The 25,133-nt window shown below is 43.4% G+C and overlaps 1 protein-coding gene across 4 annotated transcripts in view; it reads right to left on the minus strand.

Moving 5' to 3' along the window:
* Nucleotides 1–25,133, minus strand: part of PTPRG (protein tyrosine phosphatase receptor type G) — a 640,558-nt gene that overhangs the window by 167,525 nt on the left and 447,900 nt on the right. For all 4 annotated transcript variants that reach the window (XM_081160462.1, XM_081160461.1, XM_081160464.1 and 1 more), the window contains exon 5: nt 24,386–24,481. In XM_081160462.1, coding sequence (XP_081016588.1) covers nt 24,386–24,481 — 96 coding nt within the window. The remainder of the gene's footprint in view (nt 1–24,385; nt 24,482–25,133) is intronic.

Here is a 25,133-nt window from a genome sequence, read left to right on the forward strand (position 1 = left end):
TTGAGAAATGAAAGAAAAAAAAAAAAAGCCACTGAAACAATCTAGAGCAACAAGCTAAAAAACACCTTCTGAAAACTAGCTAATCACACTAAACCTTCAATATAGACAATGAGCTGAGCGCAAGAGGAATTCCTGTGAGGTACCACATAGTAGGGCCGACCGATTTTCACGTTTTAGCCCCATACACTGCCTTTTCCTACACAGAGCTCCTGGTATAGGGAGCGAGCTTACAGATCAGGATGGTAATTATTCTGAGGGCAGCCACTGCCCTGCCCCCTCAGACCTCTCCGGGGGTCGCCTCTCAGGAGTCGCAATGAAAAATAAAAGGTTTCCTAGCAACGAGTATTACAGAAATTCCTACTCAAAATGGACACAGTTCTATGCTTTTCATTTTTAAAGGAAGGTGTTACAGATATTTAAGGACCTACCCTGCACTAGGCACTAGACCAGGTACCGAGGATGCAAAATGGGTCAGATAACAGGACCCCTCAGGAAGTTTACACTTGAGAATGAAGGATGAACCTGTATCCTGCTGTAAGATATTACTATAGAATATGACAATAATAAAAAAGCAGACGTGAACCAATACTTTTTAAATGGAAAAACAATGAGTGTCAATGGAAATCTGAAAAAATGTCCATCCTCAATGATCATTTTAAAAACAGAGACTTTCGTTTTTTGGGGTTTTTTTTGCCTGTCATATCAGGTGACATTTTTGAAAACTACTAATGTCCACTATTTATTTGCTTAGGGTGACATGGGCACTGTTACACATGTGGTGGGAGTATAAGGTTGACATAACTCTTTCAGAAGATGGTGTGGAAACAAGTCTCAAGAATCTGTTTCCCCATCACCATTTATCCCCCCATGCTCTCTTCCCCTCCACCCACCCTGCAGGCAGCCCAGGCTCTTCTGACTATGTGGTTCCACCTCTAGGAAATGGTCTGTAGTAGAAGAGATCGATCTGCAGGTTTGGGCCACAGTAACACATCTGGATTTTATGTACAGGTACCTAGAGATCCACTGCCAAGTTCTAGGCAAGGACAACCATAAAGGCCAGTTTCGAGGGACCATGTCGGGTGGGGCCTGGAAGGTTGACTGTGAAATCAAAGTGAACACCTCAGATACCTCTACAAAAGTCGAAAGGTAAGATAGATAGTAAGGGTTTGCAAAAGGCTTACAGCTCGAAAGCCAGACTTATACATGTCAAAACCATTAATATTATTATTATTGTAAGATGAGTTGAGTTAAAAACACCAAATTATTCTTTGGCATGGTTTACGCCCCGTATGCAAACAATGTGAGAGACCGTCGGATTTCTTCACATTTCAATTGCTTGCTTTGGAATTCCATAGACTAAAGTTCTATGTACTTGCCCTGGAAATTTCCCTTACAAATTAATTTTGTTTTGTTTCATGATGCAATAAAATTGCTAGGATAGCAGCTAGGTGTCTGCTTCATTTTTTAAATAACTTTTCAACATAAATAAAAGCAGAAATAGCCTAGTGAGCTCCTATGTACCCACCACTCAGCTACATGACCAATCATCTTTCATCTGCATCTTCACACTCCTCTGATTATGTTGAAGTAACTCAATCATATTTTATTGGTGAATATTTTCATATACAGTTTGAAAAGAAAGGGACTCTTTCAAATGTCTTTTAACGGCTCCTTTAGCATCTGAAATGCTCCTTTATCTTTGCTCAGTGGAAAGAGCGCCCCACTGTTTATTCCCTAAGGCCTTCGCTGGTATTTATGCCATAGCTCGAATGCCCAACATTTAGCCCGATCACCTATAAACGTGTGAGATGAGAACTGAGGGGTTATGAATTCAGACTTATACATTCCTATGTGTCCCCTGGGCTTCTGCTTTAGGGCTGGAAAGCAGAAAAGTGTCCAGGCAAATTTGGTATGTGTCCAGATACTAACGTGATGCCAGAGAGGGCTAGAGGAAGCCTGGCCACCGGGGTTCAACTGCACAGAGGCTGGAAGTCACAGAAATGACAGTGTACGGGTGGGTTTCACTCAGTGACAAGGACATTCTGGGAGGTGTAGAAAAGTTTTCTATTTATTAATCTGTTTACACTTGCCTGATGATCTGTAACACAAATACCACACACTCTTTATAAGACACAGAAAAGGCGAGAACACAGGTCACCCAGTGCTGGAGATGGGGTCAGAGACCCTTCCAAACCCCCCCCCCCCACACACACGCAAGGTCACTTGCTATGCACACTGCACTGGAGAGAAAAGGCGTGGTGGCTAAGGTCAGAGGTTCAAATCCTCACTTCTCCACTTGTTAGGTATCTGGACTCGTTTCTGAATCTAAAAATGAAGTTATCAAAGTATTTTCCTCACAAGTACAATGAGTACTTACCTCAAAGTGACTTGATGTATGACAAGTGCTTAGGTGGCTGCTTGGTCATAGTTTCTATGGATGTGCCTGCTATTCTTCATTGCCATGTTCCCTTATGGTATTAACACATTGTATGCGGGAAACGTATTTATACGTTTTACATTGACTGGTAGTAGAGTGCGCGATGAAAACTACCCGCAAACAATGTGTTAACATCATATCAATAATAACATTAACTAATAATGTGCCTTATGTCATTAAAAGTCTCCAAAAAGCAGGATTTTTAATGGCTACATACTATTCCAATTTCAGAATGAGCCTAATTTACTTAATCCTTTCCAAAATGTGGGGAGTTTGGACTTGTTCCGCCAATCGCGCGACCACACGTAATAGTGTAATCAACACTTTTGTGCCCCCAACTTTCCCAATATTTGAATTAGCCACTTTAGATTATTTTTCAGGCTTAAGATGCCATTCTGGAAGACTAGTGTAAGGAGTGATGGGTGATAAGTTTTCAAAAAACTAGATTCTGCAATAAGAGTTTGCTTAAACCAGAATCTGTGGGGAAAGAAGAAAGATGCTTATGGAAATCCCAAACTAATCCAACTTTGGATTCTAGTCACAAGTACAAGCAAATCCTCTTTATACAGTCAAATCCCAGACAAGGACCTCAATTCTAACAACAATTAGGAGAACTCCTAGGTGTGGGAATCTTAGGAGTAAATCTGAAAACACAGCTACATGTATAGGCTGGCGGCCGTCAGAGGTACTCCAGGTCTCAAACAACTCTAACTTTGGATGAAAACTCACCATCTCAGAATTTTTCCAGTGACACCAAAATAAACCCTTTTGTTTCTAAGAGAGCGTATGTTTGAATTCTGCCATCCTTACTATCAGAATACAGTCTGTGGCTCTGACCTTTCAAGTTCATGGATCCAATTGCGTTCTACCATCTGTTAATAATGAGCTATAAGCATGGGAGGTTAGGAACTGCCCAACTTTGCTATCTTTCTGAGAGTAAATATAAAAATAGTTAGCATGCCTTCCAGAATATTCACTTGACCTGTCCACCCATGAAACCCTAGAGAAGGCCAACAGCTACAGATAACATCAGCTTTCCTGGAAGGCAGTAAAAGACACGAGCATAAAAACCAGAGGTCTGGGTGCTAGTTCCAGCTCTGTGAACCTGAGCAAGTCACTTAACTTCTGATCTTTCTTTTCCCCAAGTCTGTTAAGAAAGTGACCAGGAAAAAGCTAGGGCCAGGATGGAGGGTGGGGTGAAATCCACAGTGCCTATCTGTCTACTTGTCTTAAGGCTCAAACAATTTAAGTAAAGGCATGGGATAAACTGCCAAGCACTGTAAAAAGGTGTAAATTGATATTAAACTATTTGTTCTAGTTCTTTTGTCAATTAGCCATGTAATCTCTCAAAAGCTTAGTATCCATAATGAAGATAATTCTCTAATTAGGATTAGTAAATCTCTGAGATAGCAACCATTCAAACCTGGGAAACTATGATGGTGATAATTATTACTCTGAGCTATTTATATCTTACTTTAATGAGTGGAGTTAATTTCCTAGCATTATACTGTGGATTTGAAAATGTTTTAAGAAAAGTGTTTCTGAGGGTGTCAAATGCCTCCTCTTCCCGAGAGGTCTTCGCGAGTTCATGATGCTTGGCCGTGCTGGTCACCCCACTAAAATCTTTCTAAAAACATCAATAATACTTTATCTACCTTATAAGATAATATAAAATTGAAAGAGAACTGAAGAGGAAAATCAACACCATATCTCTGTATTAAAAATGCATCATTTGCCTGGCGGGCATAGCTCAGCGGTTGAGCATCGACCTAGGATCCAGCAGATTGCGGTTCGATTCCCAGTCAGGGCACATGCCCGGGTTGCGGGCTCGATCTCCAGTTGGGTGAGTGCAGGAGGCAGCCAATCATTGATGATTCTTATCATTGATGTTTCTATCTCTCTCCATGAAATCAATAAAGATATATAAAAAAAAAATTAACCCAAGTTTCAAAACAGAAAGATATAATACAATAAAAATTCCACAGAAGAGACTCTTTAAGAAAATGAATTTCTAGTTTTTAGGTATTTTCTGACTATATTATTCCATATTTATTATTTATTAAAAATATAACTTATTATTTTCATTATTATTTAATACATGGGTGCAGTGAATTTAACTACTGGACTATTGGGATTCTTGAAAATTCTATTTTCTGAGCATTCTAGATACAGACAGTACAAAAGACTAAGTGAACTTTATTTCATACAATTCATTCAAGGGATACCATATAGAAATTTATTTTTTGAACAGATCACTACTACGCTATGGTATTTTCTAACTTGGGGGAGGGGTGTAGAGGAATTTTGCCTCTAAAAAGATGAGTACCCCCCATTCCACTTACATACCAGTAACATGAGCATGTAAAAATGCACCATTACTCACTCATGAGTGTTTGTTTACATGGACATGCTCAGACGAGGAGTCCTTTAGAGAACACTCGGTGCTGTTGTGGGTTTATTTAGGTTTGCATTTGCTCAAACAGTCAGCCTGTAGCAATATCACCTTTGGCAGAACATCATGACCTGCGCTTTATAGGAGTCACAGTCTCACTTCTCAGCTGGAAGGTTACATGAGCAAGATCTATCTACAGGACCGGGGAGGGCCGCCCTTTACCAAGTCCATTTTATACCACTGGGTTTTTACAACCAATATCTCCTTTACAGTCCTAACTGGAACAAGGCAATCAGTAACAGAGACAACCTGAGCTCGCCCTTTGCTTGAATTAGCACAGTAACAGTAATGCCCAGATGGGGCCCTTTTTGGTGTTTCTGACAGTGGATTCCTATCCTAATCCTACACTGGCTTGGCCCAATAATTTCCGTTTTAAGATGAATGGCTTTTTGCTTTGTGTTTTTAAGATGACCTGGTAAACTGTGTACGTTTCAAAATCCTGGTGCGCTATCAACGAAACCTACCTGCAACCTCTTAGGAACTGTGCATCTTAACGGGGTATAAAATGTGATCAGCAGTAAAGGGCACACCAGGTGGGGACCATCCACCTAATTTGTTCTTTTATTCTGATCATTATAATCAGGCTTCTGCCTGGTCATCAATCTGTCCTAAAACACAGAGAGTGGAGACATCATGTGATACTATGAAGAATGACTGCAATTGTTATATATTAGGCATCTAAGGACTATTTGCAAACACACTAGTGAAATCCCCAAGAAGTTCGATCTACGGGTTTACCGATTTTACAATATGGCTGCAAAATTAACTTTCACAATGGAAAGTAGTCAGTTGTATTTGCAGAGGCCACAAACAGCAAAAGGTCCACATGAGCTGATCATCATTACCATGCTCCTGTCCAGCCCTCCAAAATTAAAACGGAACCAGAAGACAGGAGGCCCATTCAATGCACGCGTACAATGCACATTACACACGGAAAGAAATAAACACAACAGGAGAAAACATCGAACGCAAAAAGTGAGCACAGAAAAATTGCCAATATCAAAACAAAAATGAGGATGTTGCCACAAACCCGACAGTGAGCAGCATTTATGAAACCCGGTCTGACCTGCTTTCTTACCCCAGAAGTGTTATTTTCATTAGTCACCAAGTTGCTTCAAAACGCACGCTCCCAGAGCCTGAAACTAATTTTCTTCCTCCTACATAAGAACATAAAGTTCCTACAATCTTGGTAATAGAAAGAGATCATTTTTCCCCAGGTCCCAGCTACCACCATCTCTTTTCTTTATGACAAACGGATGGCAGTGTATCCTCCCGGCTTCTCTCCAGCTGCCTCTTCTTACCACATCCTTCCTGATCTGCTCCAAATGCAGCCAAGTTAGTTCCCTGCCCACCCAGTTTTGCAATGGCCTCCCTATAAGAGTCCAGAGTCGATGTCCTTCAAGGCCCTGGAGGGTCCAGCTGCGGCCCTAGTGGCCTCCTTTCAGGTCCCCGGACACGCAGTTCTCCTGCCTTGGGGCCACCTCATATGCTGTTCCCTTCGTGCTGAGAACTTCCTGATCCAGCTAAATGCTGCTCAATCCTGTCTTCTGTAGTCTTTCATGACCCCCAAATTGGGCCTGGTCCCTGTCACATGCTATCGCAGCACTGAATGCCTCTCCCTGTCACTGACGTAACATGTTAATCATATGTGTACTGGCACCTACTCCCCTAACAGACTGTGGTTCCAAGGACCAAGGCCACATGGCTGTGTCCTCACTAGAGCTGCCCAGAGCCTAGCAGAGTGCCTGGCGCACACTTGGCTACAAGAGCTACCTGGTGAATGAATACCGAGAGGCTGGGCTATTCTCTGTGTGGACATGGGGAAGGCCTGGACAGTAACACTCTTCTTTCAATGAGAATGCAGGACAGTCCATGGCCCACTGCACTGCTCTAATGTTCAACCACTGTCATCTGTACCCAGAAGAGCCTTGGAAGTACCCAGTTAGGTGGTGCCTAAGCCAAGTCACAAAAATTTCCTTTTAGACATCCTTCCCTGGCGTCCCTGAAGGCCACACTGGGATGTAGCTGTGGCATTCTTCATAACTGATGGCATCGCTGCCTAAAAGGGCCCTTCTGACACCCGGACTGCCTGCTCAACAACGTGTGATGGTAAACACCTCTCTTGCTTTGCTTTATGGCCCAAGAATTTTTAAATGAAGCTTTTAAAACAAGGATGTAATTGAAGGTAGTTTGCTGGGTACCCGGGCTGATTTTACAGGTCTGTCCGACAGAAAAACGCTGTGCAACATTTCATCATTTATAAAGCCGGAGAGGAGATTATCACACTGAAGCTGGAGCTGTGGCGGGAGTGCAGGGAAGGTAGGTGATCATTCTGTGCGGTGAAGCCCGCGGTGGACAGCAGTGCTCCCGGGCGGCAGGCCACGCCTCCCTGATCCAGAACAGCAAGCCTGCCTCTGGCAGAACACAGCCAGATGTGAGCAGAACTGTTCTGAGCTTCCAGAAAGTTTCAGCAGCAGCCAAGGGGTCCGGCAGCCAACAGAGAACCCCCTGAGCCTCCTGGTCTCAACAAGAAAAATCCCTGTCTTGGCCCAGTGCATTGTTGGGTCCCAGCATCAGCCCCCAGATGGCCTCAGTGAGGATGGCGGGGCGGGCAAGGCTGGGCTCTGCCACTGAGACTTCTAGCAGGTGTTGCCTGAGCTTGGAACATTCTAGCAAAGAACAGCCACATCTTTTACTGAAGCTGCAGGACTGGGAGAGCTGTCTGGCAAAAACCATAGCAACCCAATTGTGATGAACTTGAAGCTGGTTCCACGGGCAGCCCATAAAAGCCCTGTGCTCTGGGAGGCAGGCTAGTAAAAAACATAAAGCTCTCCTAACCTTAGCGCCCTCCCAATTTTAAGGGAGCTGCTGGCAGAAAAAGTGGTTCAAAAGTACAAGTTTCCCAATAAAGACTTTTCCTTAAAGTTCTAATTGCCTTAGGTCCCAAGTACTGTCACCAGGGCACCCACCCCAGGTCCATACCCCTGGGGACAAAAACGGTGCTATGGGTCTAAGGACGGTGGGAGCAAGAGAGACTAGGTAAGGAAGCGGGGCAGAGCCTCCAGAGTAAGAAGCACATGGGTTCAAATGCCACCATTTTCAAGTCGTGTGACTCTGGACAATTTTGAGTATGTCTGTGACTTAGTTTCCCCATCTGTCCGTTAGAAACAGGGGCTCCTGCTGCACGAGTCTGAGGCAACAAAGGAGACAATGGGTATAAACTGGCCCAAAGATGCACAAGAGTCTTCTCTCTAATGTAATAGAAGCAACAGAAGGAACAGGAGCAGGGGGCAGATACAAACTTGCTCCCCTCTCCCCTACATTCCCTCCTGGGCTCACAAAAGTAGGAATTTGTATCAACAAGAATTTAGTAATAGTGCTGGGGAAGTTCTCCCCTCCCTCCAACTCCCAGCTCTGCTCCACTGCCCCCACCCCAAGGCAGGGGGAGCCCCCTTATACCTGGGCCACTCAGAGGAAAGCAAGCCCAGCCCCCTGCTCTGGGGCTGCCTTCCCAGTTCCCCAGCCGCAGCCTACAGAACAGGTGCCCTGGCTTCCAGCCGCCAGCACCGGGCAGACCCAGGGCCAGGCCAAGACCCCAGCGGGGGCCCGCCCCGGGGTCAATAAATGGCTTGGCCTTCGTCTGCTGGCTCATCCTCTGCAGCTAAGAACTGTGGAGACTCAGGTGAGCTCCAGGCCCAGTGGACTCCTCAATCTACCTCACCACCCACAAATCTCCTCCTGGACTTTCTCCTGGCTGAAACTAGGAGGAGGGACAAATGATTAGGCTCCCTGACACCTAGGAGAATGCTACTATTTTGCCTAACACAACAAGGCGGAGTCAGCAACAGATAAGGGCACCTCCTGAAACCTTTCACTACAAAATAAGAATAGAATCCAGGAGGGACTGGAGGACCCTGAGACGAGGAGGCAGGGAGGGTCAGGAGCTAAGAACAGGCTCTTGAAGGAAAGGTGGAACCCCACAGGGTGAGGCCCAAATGAATCAACTGTCTGGGCAGTGAGCTGGTGGGGCAGGGTGGGCGCGGAGGACAGCTGCGGCCTGGCCGTGCTAGCAGGTCTCAAAACTGCGCTGCACTGAAGAATTTCCTGAGCAGCTGCTGAAAATGCTGACGCTCAGGCCACCTCCCAGACGGTGACCTAAATTCTGGGAGTGAGTTCCAAGCATGAGTATTATTTAAAGCTTGCTCAGTGATTGCAACCTGCAGCCACTGTTGAGGACGACTGTTCTAGGCTGTCTCAGCCCAAGGAGTTGAGAGAAGAGAAAATGAAATTGCAGGTGACATGATACAGCCCCGGCTCAGGACAGAACGCCTTGCCTCTCACACAGCCGGGCTAATCACGCCAACTCCCACGTAACTAAGTGTCACTGCACTTGGTAACTGGTGTTTATCAGCATAAATGACAATACCTGCTAATGTTTAAATTTTGAGAGCTCACATTTATTGAGGACTCACTGTGTGCCAGGGGTACGTTCATTTCACCTAATACAAGCCTCACGACAACCCTCCGAAGCTGGGTCTTTCTCCACCTTCCCCAAGAGGAAACTGAGGGATGGAAAGCTTAAGTGAACATGACCGAAGTCTATTACTACTGATGGGAAAACTGGGGTTTCATCCAACAGTATGGAGCTAGTCTCTCTTCTTCACCAAGCGGATTCAGGTGATCGCTTTTGCCGCTGTCATCCAATCTCTCTCTGGTCAGCACTGAGATTATAACACCAAACAAGCAAAGGTCCTGGTCCTAGGGAGCTTACAGGTGTGTGTGTGTGTGCGCGCGCGCACATTCGTGCATGTGTGCGCACGTGTGTGTGTGTATGTGCACACGCACACCAAGTAACCTCCTTGATGAAGGGATGGTGCTTTATTTATTACTTATCCTCTGGACACTGTGCTGACCACTGTGTGTGGGACACCAGAGTGACTCAGTAAAGGGAATGGACATAGAAGTCAACAGAAGGGTATCCAGAGAGGAGGGAGGGTGAGCAGATGGGGTGATCTCATCCCTTTGGATAAGGGGGACACAGTCACAACTGCCAAAGTACAGAAGGGAACGCATCCCCCACTTACAGGCCCAACCTCTGGTCTACACTGACATGGGGACAAGTGACATGAATCGCCAGGACAGGTGATAACTCACCCGCCACATCACTTAAAAACTTCTAACGATCACATTGTTACTGCCGGCACCGCCTCCAACCAGGACGCCACCCGGCAGGGCTCATGAAAGGGAACCCGTTCCCAGCACAGACAAGGCACCAGGGGCTGCCTGGTTTACAGCTCTAACACCGGAAAGGAGCTCACCATCATGAATCAGGCAGTCACTTGGGGTCCAGAAAAAAAGGCGAGGGGACTTTTTACTTCCAAATGGTGTCCCCGCCACATGCAGGCACCTGAGCCCATGTCCATGTGTCACTTCTTTCTCTCCCAGCTGACCAGCTCCTCCAGTTAGGTAACTAGTTATCTCACCATCCAAGGTGCTATGACTAACTGCTTTAGCTTCTCTTCAAAGCGGTGAGAGAAATGCTCCTCGAGAAACCTGAACTTGGTTGCCTCCTCCCTAATTGCCGAGTCACAGCACCAACGACAACACTGACTTCAGAAGCCCGCTTCCCAGCCAAGGCGGGCGGAGAGCTGGAGCTCCGTGGCCGAAACGCCCGTGGACCGGGAGGCGCGTGTTGGATGTACCAAAACAATGTGCTTCTTCTAACGCGTCTGTTCCGGGCCACGCTTATGGGAAAGGAATCATTCAAAACATCCCCGTTTATTTTAGCATTTCAACTCTAGTCGGGAGTAATTATCATCACTTATCAAAACTATTATTATTTCAACACATTTTTCGAGCACGTTGAAGTCTGCTCTAGCCCGCTTCACACACTCGCTTTCGCTAGAAGGCCAAGCGCACTTCAGATATCAGTATTTCCACCTGACGCACAAAGGGATGAAGGCAGAGAGGGGCCAGAAACATTTGTCCCAGAGAACAAGGCGGTAAGCGGCCACTCAGGATTTTAGCACAGAGCTCTTCACGCCAAGCCCCAACCCTTTCCCACGCTTTTCTAGATGTTGATTTCATAATCGAGGGGAGTCTAAGCATCTGGGGAAGGTTCTGGGATCAGAGGCTCCTTCCCAGAGAAGGGCAGGAGCATTAGACAGGATCATGTGTGAGGAGCGCTTGGCAGAGGTGGCAGCAGGCTTGATACATAACCAGTGGAACTATCACCTATGGTTGCTTTTTTTAATTTAAATTATTGTTTATATTCAAAGGAAATCAGAAACTGGAACTCTCTTTTTAGAAGACTTGGGATTTTACCTACCTGTCTGCAGTGTTTACTGGGATGAGGGCATCTTTGACGCACACAATTCAAAATACAGAGGAACCCAGGCTTAAGGCTGATTTCCATGAAAAGGCAAAGAAAAAAAGAGGGAAGCCAAGCTACCAAGTTCAGATGTGACCCTGAACATTCATTTCCTTTCTTGAAGTATTTGGAAGCTGGCTTTGTGTTAGCTAGCTGCTGGCATATCTAAGCCAGCTGGTGCTAAACCTTACGAAGACATACCTCAGGAGAAATTGTGACTTTGGCTTCAGGCCACACAATAAAGTGAGTAATTGCAATAGAGCCTGTCACAAATTTTTTGGTTTTTCAGTACATAGCGAAGTTACATTTACACTATATGGTACTACCAAGTGTGCAAAAGCATTATGTCTAGAAACACAATGTATGTACCTCAATTTAAAAGCTGTGGGGCACTTACACCATGGAATACTAAGCGGCTGTAAAAAAGAAGGATCTCTGACCCTTTGGCACAGCATGGAGGGACCTGGAGGGTATTATGCTAAGTGAAATGAGCCAGTCAGAGAAAAACGAGTGTCACATGATCTCACTCATATGTGGAATCTAATGGGCAAAATAAACTTACAAACAAAATAGATCCAGAGACAGAGAAGTATGGAACAGATTGAGGGATCTCAGAGGGAAGGTGGGGGTGGGGGAGTGGGTGGGGAGAGATTAATCAAAGAACTTTTATGCATATATGCATAACCCATGGACACAGACAAGAGCGCGGTGAAGGCCTGGGGAGGGGTGCAAGTTGGAAGGGGCATGGGGAAAATGGGGGATATTTGTAATACTTTCCACAATAAAGATAAATTTTTAAAAATGCTTTATTGCTAAAAAATTCTAACCATCATCTGAGCCTTCAGTGAGTTGTAATCTTTTTGCTGGTGGAGCGTTTTGCCTCAACATTGATGAAAACGCATTATCAGCGAAACTCAGTACAAGGAGGTATGCCTGTAATCGGTTCAGTTTAACAAAATAGAACTAGCGCCAGGCAGCCACCTTTGGAGAGTGCCTATAAATAGAAATAATTCGTTGAAACCACATTAGAATGGTGTCCAAGGATGCCTAGCTATCAGGGAAACACTGTAAAAAGTCGAGTAAGACCTCAGTAATATGGATTGAGAAATCCCAGGAATTAAATTATCAGAGTCAGAACTGGTTATTGCTTTTGAGATAAATAATTTTATTTCATTATATGTGGTTCACACTAGTAGTGTGATTCTAGGAGTATCCCTCACCAAATCCATTTATATGATATAAGAGTTCTCTGTTATGACCAAAGGACTAATATCAAATGAATACTATATAAAATCAGTTGATTATATCCAACTGATACACACAAACTGAGCAACTCCCTTTCATTGCAATGTGACCTACAGCACTGATGTGCCTAATTAACACTTTCTTAAGTAAAGTAATTCCTGGCTTATTTCAGTTTTGGACAAACCCAAATTCCAAACAAGCAAGATCTAAAATTAATTAGCTTTACTCATCATTTTATATACATAGGAATTTGCAGACACACCAAAATCATATAACTTAGTGCGTATTCAGGAAACACGAGGGGCTGAGAATGGAATCTGCCCTACAGGTGCGCCCAGGCAAGTCAATGCACAGCTACACTTCACGGCTCCCACAAAATCCCAGACAGGAAGATCCCTGCTAATAATTTTCTCAAAAGACACCTGGGCAGGCAAAAGAAAGAAAGAAAATTATATGAGTCCCAACTGCTGTGCCTTTCACTATATCACATTTGTTGTAAGTTAAAAGGAATGAAGGATACAATATTTCTATTATGGAACTTCTCCCAGTCTCTCTATCTCAATCCCTCACAAACACAGGAGTTGCCCTCTTGAAAAATACCACAGTTGGCCGAACAGTCCCCCCAAGATCAAGGTGTTAGAGAAGAAAGGGGTGCTGGGTAAATTATAAAAAGTTTCACATAGATAAGTAAATTAAGTGTCTTCCTATTTTGCTGTCACATCACATAAGAATTATTGAATGGATGTCCCCCAAACAGGAAAGATCTGTGCAAACTGCTCTGTCTTTATAGTTAGGCCATGTGGTGTGCGTGGCACGTGCTTTGGGAGGTCAGAGGTCCACTCAGGAAACTGGCAGGCATCATCTAGAACAAACTGAGGAACAAAAAAGCTCTGGGCTTCGGATGGTACAGAAGTACTGTATACTTTAAGATGCTCTAGACAGAAAAAACCACCAGCAGTTTAGGGTAAACCCTAAACACAGAAGAGAATTGCAAGCTTCTTCCCGTAAGGGCAACTCCAGGCCAGCAGCACCCCGAGTGAGTAGCATCAAGATTCATACAGTTAAAGATGGTTAATCATTTCTGAGACAATGCCTAGATGGCCAGAGAGAAAAAAAAGATTTGGAAAGACACAATAACAAACCTCTAAAATATAACCAGCATGAGTAGCTTTAAAATTCTGCCCTGGGAAATTTCTTCTGCAACATGGCCATGGGAACAGGGGAGTGCAGAGATTTGGGGGAGGAGGGAAGATTTCCCTACAACCGCCAAAGGGGGTTTCATTGATCTTCGGGTTTTTCCAACCAGCTCCCACTGATTTCTAGTTCAAAGGCATCTGAACATGCTCTTATCTTTGTTTACTTTTTTTTATGGCTAAATGAATGTTCTACTAAATTGGTGCTTGTTTCACAAATCACTGCAGAGTCTGGGAACAAATACCCGTAGGAGCTTTAAGGGCCCCAAGATGAAGCTGGAATACCCAGAAAGAGGGCCACCTTCAGCACCTTGGCCTGTAAATTTATATATTTTTCTATTTATTGCCTTTTTTAAAAAAGTAAGTTATAATTTTCAGTTTAAACAACTTGATTTTTTACAATGGCTGCATTTAACAACAGGCTATCAAACTTTCCTGACAATTTAACTAATTCTGTCCCTTAATACTGCTGTTCCAGAATGTTCTAGACTTGACCCTTTTTTGTTTGACTTCAAAAACTCTCCTGATCTCAGCTGACGCGTACATATACACTCATGATTCCATGTTCTTTTCGAGCCCAGGTTTTCCCCGAGATTAAAATTCACACCTGCAAACAGCTACAGAATATCTGTATTTAGAAACTTCACCGGCATCTCGGAATCATCTCCTGCATTACTCCTGCTCCTGTGGTCTTCATTTCATCCTGGGATCCATCTGTACTCTCACACACCCAGTCTGGCACCAAATCTGCTGGATTTATTTGCTGCACGTCTTGAATGTATTGTTGCTGAGGTTCCTACTGCTCTTACCTACCATTCTCGTTCGGGACCCTGAGCCAGAAGGCTAAGAGGTTTTCTGCTCCGCTTCACTCCTCACCTCCACCCCTCTCCTCTTCCCGGTTACCCTCCACATGGCTGCCGGAGATGTCCATTTAAACGGCTTTTAGATCTTTACACCTGATCTCACAGTCCCTGGTTGGCAGGGACTAGGGGACTTCTCAGGCATGAGACTGTTATTTTTATTATTGGTTATTCCGGTCAGCCCATGAACATCCCAAATAGCCCTCGCTGCCTCCCCCAATCTACTGGGATTAAAACGTCTGGGTGCCCTCAAACAGCCGATTACCACGAAGCAGGGCATCCCAACCTCAGCACCGACATTTGGGGCCAGGGCATTTTCTGTTGTAGGGCACCCTGCACATTGTAGGATGCTTAGCAGCATTCCCAGCTGCTATCCATTGGATGCCAGCAGCACTCACCCTCGGGGAACAACCGAGTGTCTTCATTTTCTTTTCTTTTTCTTTTTTTCTAACCCTAACCCTGACCCTGACCTTGACCCAGTGTCTTCAGATATGGCCACCTGTCCCTCGCGAGGCAAAATCCTCAGTTCCCTCCCTCCTCCTCTCCATATGCGCTACTGCCATTAAAAAAGTTACTAAATGACAGTTTAAAGCTTTCCCCCATTCATTCAAGCTGTCCCTATCTAACCACACAACCCATTCAATACTCTTTATGGCCTTTTCATAAAAAAGAGAAAGCAAACGCCTCCCTCCCACCAAAACAAACAAACAAAAACCTGTCTCCAGATCTATAAAATAATTACAGATGCAGAGCCGGAGAGAATTTAGAATAGGAGCAAAATATTTAACTATGGGCAGAAAAAGAGAACAACACCATTTTAAGTTACAAGAAAACAACAACGCAGGTTCCAGCGTAATGGACCAAGTACCTAAAGCACTAGATCCACATGGTGATAACTGGAACCATCAACAGGGACTGAACACGGACTGTTCCAATTCCACGCTCCTCTAGGAGCACACGCCCTGGAGATACACTGTTGAAATCCCATCTCCAACATTTATTGGCCTATGTAATCTTGAGGACTTTATACTGAAAAAAGCTCCAGGCCTCAGCTTCTGCACCTGTAAAATGGACGGAAGACTACCTTTAGAGAGCTACATTAAGTAGGATAATACTTAATGTAGGGACTTCATTTTAGCATTTTACATACTGTTATTAACAATACTTGTATTCTATTTAGAAGCACCTTTTCAACTAGTTTATCTTGGGGAGGGAGGCTGGGGTGAGGGGAGCTGCCAGTCCCCTTGACTCTTGGGATGCAAAGTGCTTTATGGGTAGAGTTCTCCCAAGATGTCCAATAAGCCAAGGCATCCACTAGATCACACTCCAGGGAGGACAGTTGGGAAAAAAAAGGCAACTGGATTGGGAGTCATGAAACTAGAGTCCTCAGCTTGGTAGATCCCAGGACTGAGGGATCGTGGACAACCGCTTAGCCCCTCAGAGAGCCAGGTGTCTCATCTCATTTTAGGGAGATCGCTGTGGAGTTCCTAATATTTTCTCTGAGGCTGTGACAACTAAATTCTAAGACTTGTATTAGAATTAATAGCCAAAACAAGTAAATTCTAAACGAAACGAAGATACTGAACTATCATTTAGTTATGGATGAAGACGAAGGCCGAGTACTTGCTAACTGTCCTTGAAGTGCAATGATTTAATTAAAGAAGATTTTCACACGGTCACATTTAAAGAACTCAAAGTCTCTTAGCTATGTGATGCTTTGGCGATTATCAAATCATCTTCTGTAATGTCCACTAAGAGGAAATTTGAATCGCAGGCCATTTGCGGACAGGAGATGCACTGAAAACACCTGATAGGCTGTAAATTCAATGTTGTACGTCCCACAAATCGGTTCCAGAACTGCACCTGAACATTAAGAATGACTCCGGCCTTCGCTTAATGACAAGTCCTATGAAATCAATTAGCTGTTAAAATAGTTTAATTGGGACATATGTATTTTAATTTCTGTGTGTGTATAAAAAAAAGTCTTCTTAATCAGCCCAAAACATTCTGAAATTACGCTTCTAGGTAATGTAGTGAAAGAATTGAACTTATAACTGGATAAATCCAAGGATGTGGAAAATGTGAGAAAGATGATATTCAAACAGCAGGAGCTGGGAAGAAATAAATTAAGAACCACATCAGTTTACTGCAACTGTCCTGAAAAGCAGTGTAAGATGGAGGTTTTAACAACCTACCACTACTCTCTGGCATAAACTCCTGTTATTCAATTTGAAAATACTTATTGGGTTTTCTGTGGTGGGTGTTTGGTAGATGAACGTAGTTACTATTTCTTTTCTTTTCCCTCCCTCCCTCCCTCTCTCCCCTCCCTTCCTCCCTCTCTCCCCCTTCCTCCCTTCCTCCCTTCCTTTCTATGGAATAGCGATCCTGGTCTCACGTTGCCAAGAGGACCACTCAAAAGTAAAAAGAAAAAAAATTTGACCTACAGTAAAGACAGAAAAAGTATTCTTCATTAAAAAAGACTCCTCAGGATGGTTAAAAAAAAATCAACAAGACCAATTTAGGTCACTGTGGGATGATTTACACTTTGATAGTGGTGCTTTGCTATGTAAAGTATGTTAGACAATGAAGACAAACAGGGAAAGGAGAGTCCAATTCTACAATTTACAAACAGGGACTCCACACTCTCAAAATAAAATATTTATCACTTTGAAATTATACACAATAATTTCAAATAATTCTTGGAATCATTTTTTGATATTTCATCTTCCCCTATCTCCCGATGACAAAATAATGCTACTGTCAATGAAAGAATTCAAAGACTGATGATTCCCCAAAAACTTTGAGGTCAGGCTGCCAGCCGAGGACATATTTGTTACGTTCAGGGAGAGCAGTGCAGAGAAAGTGCTTAATGAATACTGCAGAGTGAGCAAGAAACACACATACAGGTGCGCTGAGGCCCACAGAAACTAATCCATTCGCTTCCACACAGACCCTGGGCAGGAAATACTCAGGGCAGAGGCGAGCCGGAAAGAAAAACAGCAAAATAATCAGTGTCTCCACACACCATCTACGGGATAAAAGCATTTTGATAGAAAACTTAAGACATTCAGAGACACAGGCATATCCAGATTTCTTGGCAATAAAGTCTGAATGCACTACTATTTTAAGACCTTTAAAGCCCTGTTGCTTTCTCACAACTATAGGCATAAAAGGAGATAACAACCCTTTAACAGCATGTTAGCCCCAATGGAGCCCAAGTCAGAAAGTTACTTCGTCAATAAATCAGCCGACCCACGACGTTCAGTTTAACGTCCTTCCTCGGCTATCTCAAGAGTCTTACACTTCTGATAAAACTATCATTTTAGGTGATGCTTACATATCCACCTAGACATATGCTTTTCCAAAATCCAAATCATTAATGTGGCGCCCTGAGGAGTTTCCTATAACTCAGTCCTACTCAGTCCTGAGCCCCAGTTTAGGTTAAGATGCCGATGTGAGGGCTGGAGAAAGGTTGGTGATGGGGTACAAAGGGAAGAGGGACAGGACAGGGACCACAGCCTCCACAGCTCCTAGCGCCTGTTTCTAACGTTCCTCAGCTCATAAGCTAGCAGGTTGTTCCTTTCGAATCAAAACTACAGAACCTAAATATGTTTTCACTGAATTCAGTTAAGTGTTTTTGCACAACCAAGGCCCAGAGTTAGCCACTTGCAAGATATGCAGTGATGACTAAGTTAAGACCCTAAGTTAAGATCATTAAGATCCTCAGTGATCTCAAAGTACAAAGGCAGAAGGCGGCAAGTAAAATTATAGGTTTAATGCAGGATGACAGGCTAAGAGAAACAGGGGGTTAAAGGAAGGACAAATCACATCTATCTTTGGGGGGGAGGGGGAGGGTTAAGGAGAAGGTGAAATGCGGGGAGTGGAGAGAAAGGCCTCCACCCAGCCCTGGACGGATGAGTCATCAAGAAGTCCCCTGGCCAGCTCCAGGTCTATAAATAATCCCAGGTGCTGCCATTTCATCTAATTACTAAGCCGCTCCAGATGGAGCAAAGTAATTAAGCAGTCTGTCCCCGCACGACATAAAGAATGGGGCGGCGACTTGCGAAACATTCCAGTGTTTAAGTTTGCTTTCCACTCTGAAATAAGGGCAGAAGTGAACGGGGGCAAATGGCTGAGTTACACAGACCTGAGGGAAAACCAAATGACTGCAGTCAGCTTCTGGGTAGAAATCCAAATAGAAATTTTAAAAATACTGGTGCAAAGGGGCTCAACTCTCCCAGCAGAAGTAAAACTGTTAACGCTGAATGAAGAAGCCTCAACAGAACTGTTGAAGACAGGTTGTCAAAAGAAATCTGTTACGACAACCTTTAAATAAATCAGGACGCAATTTATTTATTTCTGAAATGTACAAGAAATATGCTACCGACTGGGCCTCTGGACGCAGACATGATGAAAATTTCATATCTTTGAGTCTGATGCAAATACTCAGAAGCGGCAGACAGGTCTAACAAGGAAGCCAAAAGAATATCACAGAAGAAAAGTTTCTAAGTCTAGGTGCTCTTACAGAATCATGCATTTATAACTCCAAAGCTCACCGGAATCAGGAAACATAAAGAAAATTTTAGATATTCAAATAACAATGTCAACTGAGCCACAAAATTAATGAGATGTTGACCTCCAAACCAAAATTCAAAGATGATCATGTGCTTCTTGAAAAAACTACAATAATCAAGCCCGTACAAAGGTGGGGCTGCCCAGCATCTGCGAGCAGCAGCCTGAACGCCATCTAGACGGCTGCTCGGTTCGGAGGCATTTCAGTCCTGGTGGGAAAACGAAGGAAGCGGTCACAAGAAACCGTGAAGGGAAGAGCGTAAAAAAGAAAAACCAAATCAGAGCCCAATTAATTCCGAGGGTGATGACAGAAAATTCTTGGTCTAAAAAAATATAGGCCTAGCTAAAGGTAAGGTCATTGCGCTAGCACTGGGTACTCTTTACTCTATAATCTTATATCAGACTGAATGGAATTTTTTTTAGTTATTTTCAAAGTGAAGTATCCTTCTACAAACTGCCAATCATTCCACTGCTATTTCAACTTTCCTGTAAACATGTTTTCTTATTTATTACTTCTTTAAACCCACACAGAGTATTATCAGAATAGTAAAATAAAGAGCATTTTAATGACTTCTGGTATTTGACATTTTTACAGGAATTCAAATCAGACTAATGATGAAGAACATTGGAGATTCTACCTTAATAAACAGAAAATAATCATTTTAATTTTTGCACTGACATAAATTAGTTAAACAAGCATTTAATCATCTTTTCAGTGGATTAACAACAAATACCTTCATCCCTTGCCAATTTCTTAGCATACTTAATTAATTAAAAAATCCTTTAAAAATCAAACATTACCCTTCCTTTCCCCCCAAATTTTCCAGAGGGCTGCTGGCCCAAAGGTGTGTATGAAACAGGTGTTCCTTCCTCCAGACACACTACTGACACGTGTTGGAAGGTTGTAATAAATATTCCAGTCGGCAGTGGCCATGAAGTCAATGCACCTTGTAGAGCTGTGTGGGCCCAAATGCGCAACCATATGTGGCTGCCACAGATCACTCTTCCACATGTGGAGGTGGTCCGTCCTTCCTTTCCTTCCTTCTTTCCTTCCCTTCCTTCTTTCCTTCCCTTCCTTCTTTCCTTCCCTTCCTTACTTCCCTTCCCTTCCCTTCCCTTCCCTTCCCTTCCCTTCCCTTCCCTTCCCCTCCCCTCCCCTCCCCTCCCCTCCCCTCCCCTCCCCTCCCCTCCCCTCCCCTCCCCTCCTCCCTTCCTTCCCTGGAGTTCACACTAAGCACTCAGGGGAGACCTGGCTCACCTTCTTCCCGCACTGACACTGACCTTCAACTCTGTCTGGAACTGAAAGATATCAGTTACCACTCAAAGTTACTGGGGTCCAGGTCAGGATCCTGATCTTCAGATCATGTTCACATGAAGGCATGAAGACTGTGCTGCAATGGGAAAGCAAACCCCCTTCAAAGTGGACTATAGCCACTACTCAGGTTTTGACTGCTGCTACATCATCTGGACAGTTTACAGAAAATCTGCCATATTTAACTGAAGAGAAGAATTGTAAACACTATGTACGTTCAACAATTAGTCCTGTGAGCCACACAATAGGATCGCTTATAAGCAACCTCTAGTCAAGGTCAAAATATGGTTCTTTGGTCAACCATGCTGTGCCTCTTAGGTCTGTGTTTCTGTGTTCTGGCAACATGAACATCCTCATATCTAAGTCACAGCAAAGGCAATGAGAGAGCTAAAATTACCTGGGAATAATAGGCACATGAAGAGGAAGAAAAAAGAAACAAAGATGATGAAAAACTGAATGTAAAAAATTATTCAAGTGTCAGTCAGGCATCAAGGCTGCAACACCTACGCCGGCCTTGGCCTCGTCTAGACGTGGGCTTGGGGTCACTTGCATCACGCCCCTCTGGATAATGAACATGTGGGCTTGTGGGCACCAAGTTGGAGCACAGCCTCTTCACCAGTGGGGGCGTTTCTCCACGCCCCTCTGTCTAGCCATGATCACGTGGGCTGTGGGGTCCTAGTGGGCAGAGCTATGACATTTATTGTATCTAATGGAGCAACCGGTACTATTCTTGGCTCTGAATCAGTGCTGAAGGGATGGTAAATGCTTCTTCAATACCAACATGTAGGATGCCAGGTTTGAGCTGGGAAATATATACCAAGATTTACCTGACTACTTGGGGGAGAAATACCGAACTCCCAAATTTAACATTCTTACAGGAAGACTCAAAACACAAAGATCTCACAATATGGAATCTAACTAGACTGCGGAATTAAAATAACAAAAATAAAGTTTTCCTTTCCATTGCATGTCACAGTATGAACTGAGATGCATTAATGCATGTGTGCACTTATAAGGAAAACAAAGAAGCAGCCCTATCTACTATCTAAAAAGAATTCTGTCCCATTTCACAGTATCTGCCCTCTACTTTGTGTCTGGAAGACAGCAACCCAAAATTTAGAGACTAACTTACTAGATAAAATGCACCTTCAGTTTCTTTGTGTGTGAGCTACTAGTCCAGCCCTAGAAAACCTTTAAATTTCAAAATCTAGATTTCACACTGAGGTGTTTTGCAGTTTGTACACCAACGTTCCCTGCCTAAGACTAACTGGTCTTATATTTAACAAGAGTTAACAGGGCTAGAAAAAGAAAAAGCTTTTGGGTAGAGCATGCTGTGAACCAGCCCTTTCAGTACTCCTAAAAACATTTTTCAAATGGATCTTCCCATAAGAGAGGTGACCCATAAAGTTGGGCCTGGCCGAGCAGTTCATGGTGGGTACGACAGAGGGGGGGGATTAGCTTTGACGGCAGGGTTACGGGAGTAGAGGTCCAGCTACCTGAAAAGCAGCATGCCAAGAGGACAGCAGCAGAAAACAAGGAATTAACCACGTAAGTGGGACCTGTTTAAGAATGTTTCAAGTGGCCCCAGTATTGTCAAAGGCAAATCAATCATGGTTTAGAAGCAGAAAGGGTCCAGACAGAACCCAAGTGAGCTGCCAACAGGACAGTGTCCAGAACAGTCTTCTGTTCATGCAAAGAAGACACCCACACCGGGGTCTCTATCCCAGTGACAGAGACGGAACAACGTGCTTACATACTATCTGTCATTTCCCAGTGTCAACTATGTGCCAGGATCGATACTAGCCACTTCACGTAATGACTTCTGCAATCTTGATAGCCCAGAAGTTGCTATCCCCACTTCTCAGATAAGGATATTGAGGCTGGAAAGTTTAAATGATTACATCACCATTATGCAGACGTTAAGTAGAAGAGGCGGGGTTCAGAGCAAAGAGTTTTTCCTCCACTGAATTAACTCTTAAAACACTCTACTACGGTTCATGAAAGTCATTAGGAAATAAACACTTGTGGGAGGACTATGGGCACAATGGAGAGACCAGCCCGCTATATAACACAAACAGATGAATTTGAAAATATTTGTCTGTACCTCACAATAACAAATACATTTTATAACATGGCCCAGTACATAGTCACTACGTCTCTGTATATAAATAATTGAAGAAAAGTTCTACAAACATATTTAACCTTACTATGTGTGATATACTAATATTTTCTGATTTTTTTCTATTCTATTTCATTATTTTTAAAATGCTGGTCAGGACTCCTGTAAATTACACCACAGCCCACCAGTAGGCCAGTACCCATAGTTAGAAAACAAGTACCATAACCAATGCTGATGACCACCACTCTTTTTGTTTTTGATGTCTGAGTAGAATATTTATTCAGTTTTTCTGTCTTTCTTTTTTTAAAAAAATATATCTATTGATTTCAGAGAAAGGAAGGGATGGGGGGAGAGAGAGAGAGAGAGATAGAAACATCAATGATGAGGGAGTCATTGATTGGTTGCCTAGCCTGCAACCCGAGCATGTGCCCTGACCAGGAATCGAACCCCGATTGCCTGGATCCTAGGTCGATGCTCAACTGCTGAGCAACGCCCGGCCGGGCTTTGTTCAGCTTTTCAATTTTTCAGATATAATCTCCCATTTATGTGCCTTTGTCCAAGAAAAGGCAAGGGAGAGAGGGTAGTTAAGAGGGAGTGATAAACAGTGGAGAAAATCGTCCACCATATTATTTTTATCACTAAAAAGAGTAATGAAATCAACATACTACAAACAAGAATACTGTAGCTCCATCTCAAGCCCGGCCAGCATGGCTCAGAGGTTGAGCATCGACCTATGATCCAGGAGATTGCCGTTCGATTCCCCATCAGGGCACATGCCTGGGTTGGGGGCTCGATCCCCGGTGGGGGGAGTGCAGGAGGCAGCCGATCAATGACTCTCTCATCACTGATGTTTCTATCTCCCTCTCCCTTCCACTCTCTGAAATCAATAAAGACATAATAATAATAAAAAGAATAGCTCCCTCTCAATGACAAAGGAGTCTGCCCCAAAGGGCAGAGGTTTAAGAACCATGTTGGAAAGGTTCTGATGTCTTTAATATTCCTTTGAGTTATCAGAAACGTAGCTTTTTCTAACAGTTAGTCACTGGTAAAAGGAACACTTTTATGTAGTCTTTGGGTAAATTTTAAGACTGAAAGACCAGTCACATACCTACCACTCAGGTTACCTTCCCCACAAAAAAGCACCAGGTCTCTCTAGGCTACTTGGTCAAGGCACTAGATGATCAATATTACTTTAATTTGATTTGACTTATTAAAAAGTTTGGACAGCATTATCTATGGAAGGATGAAAAGTTTGAATTCTAGGTACAGAATCAATACACGAGCCATTAATGCAGACATAGCCCACATTAAAAGAGAGAAAGGATGGCAAATCATAAACGGACTAACTTAGAAATGGTCTCAATAAATAGTTTAATTGGGAATTTCTGGAAGGGAATAAAAAGGGGTCTCTTTAGAGAAGTGACTGATGCTATTCATTAATCTACTTGCAAGTAATGTCAAATTTTAAAGTTGTTCCAAAAAAAAACACACCACCTTTTTTTTACACCAGCCTCTTAATATGCTGAAGGAACCTGTTCAAAATGCTTCAGCGGTGAAGTAACTTAGATGATAAATGTGTTCTTCAATCTGTGTACCAGTCAAGTAGCAATAAAATCAGAATAATTCATGCAAAAATTTTCATTATGTTTCTAAACATACTTATTTACATTTTAAATCACACATTAGACAATATGAAATATCTTTCATTTAGACAGGTGTGAACTAGAAAACAGATGTGTTCATTATACGTAGAACAATTCAGTGAATTAAAAAAATATACCCAAAGAACTCTCTGGTTGAAGTACTTGGGCCACTGTTAACTTACTTGGAAAAATATGGCCATGGCTCCGATGATTCTGTTCTCAGATATTGCAGTTTGGAAGCTGTCAAAGTCATCCGGATTGTAAAAGAAAATCTGCATCTGTAACAGAACAATTAAAAATGTATTGGCAACATTTTCACACCTACACAAAAGGAGAGAGAACAGTACAATGAACCACTTACTAAGATTAACCATCTACCCATATTTTTCTTTGCTAAATTAGTTGAGAGCAAAGCCCAGACATCACATCATTCTACGTCCACGTACTTCAGCGGGTACCATTAAAACTCACGTCTCCTCACATCACAGCGCCTCATGGCACCAACAGAAACCCACCAGCACTTCCTGCGCTCCAGTGCTCATGGTGTGGTGGGAGCTCCCCATTAGGAAGCACATTGTTTTATGGAGTTATACGCCCTGAAATAGAACACTGAGCTGCGAGGTTCAGTCCACATGTTAAAATTGTAAATGTTCTGTTCACATGGGCACATCTTTCTAAACACCACCCATTCTAACGATGAGAATCTGAAGGGGTTTCTCCGTAGCCTTGGGAAATAGCCTAAATGGAATATCAGGGACTCCACAAAGGACTATAATGGAGATGATAACGACGCCTTACACTTCAGTGTGGGAAAAGCCATCACGTGCGTTATTTCACTCAATCCATCTAACAAAGCCTGTGAAGGGAGGGCAAACATTACACACTCAGTTAGAAATGAGGAACTAGTGCTTCAGAAAGTTGATGTTATCT

Source organism: Miniopterus schreibersii, assembly GCF_964146895.1.
Source record: "Miniopterus schreibersii genome assembly, chromosome: 15".
NCBI lineage: Eukaryota > Metazoa > Chordata > Mammalia > Chiroptera > Miniopteridae > Miniopterus > Miniopterus schreibersii.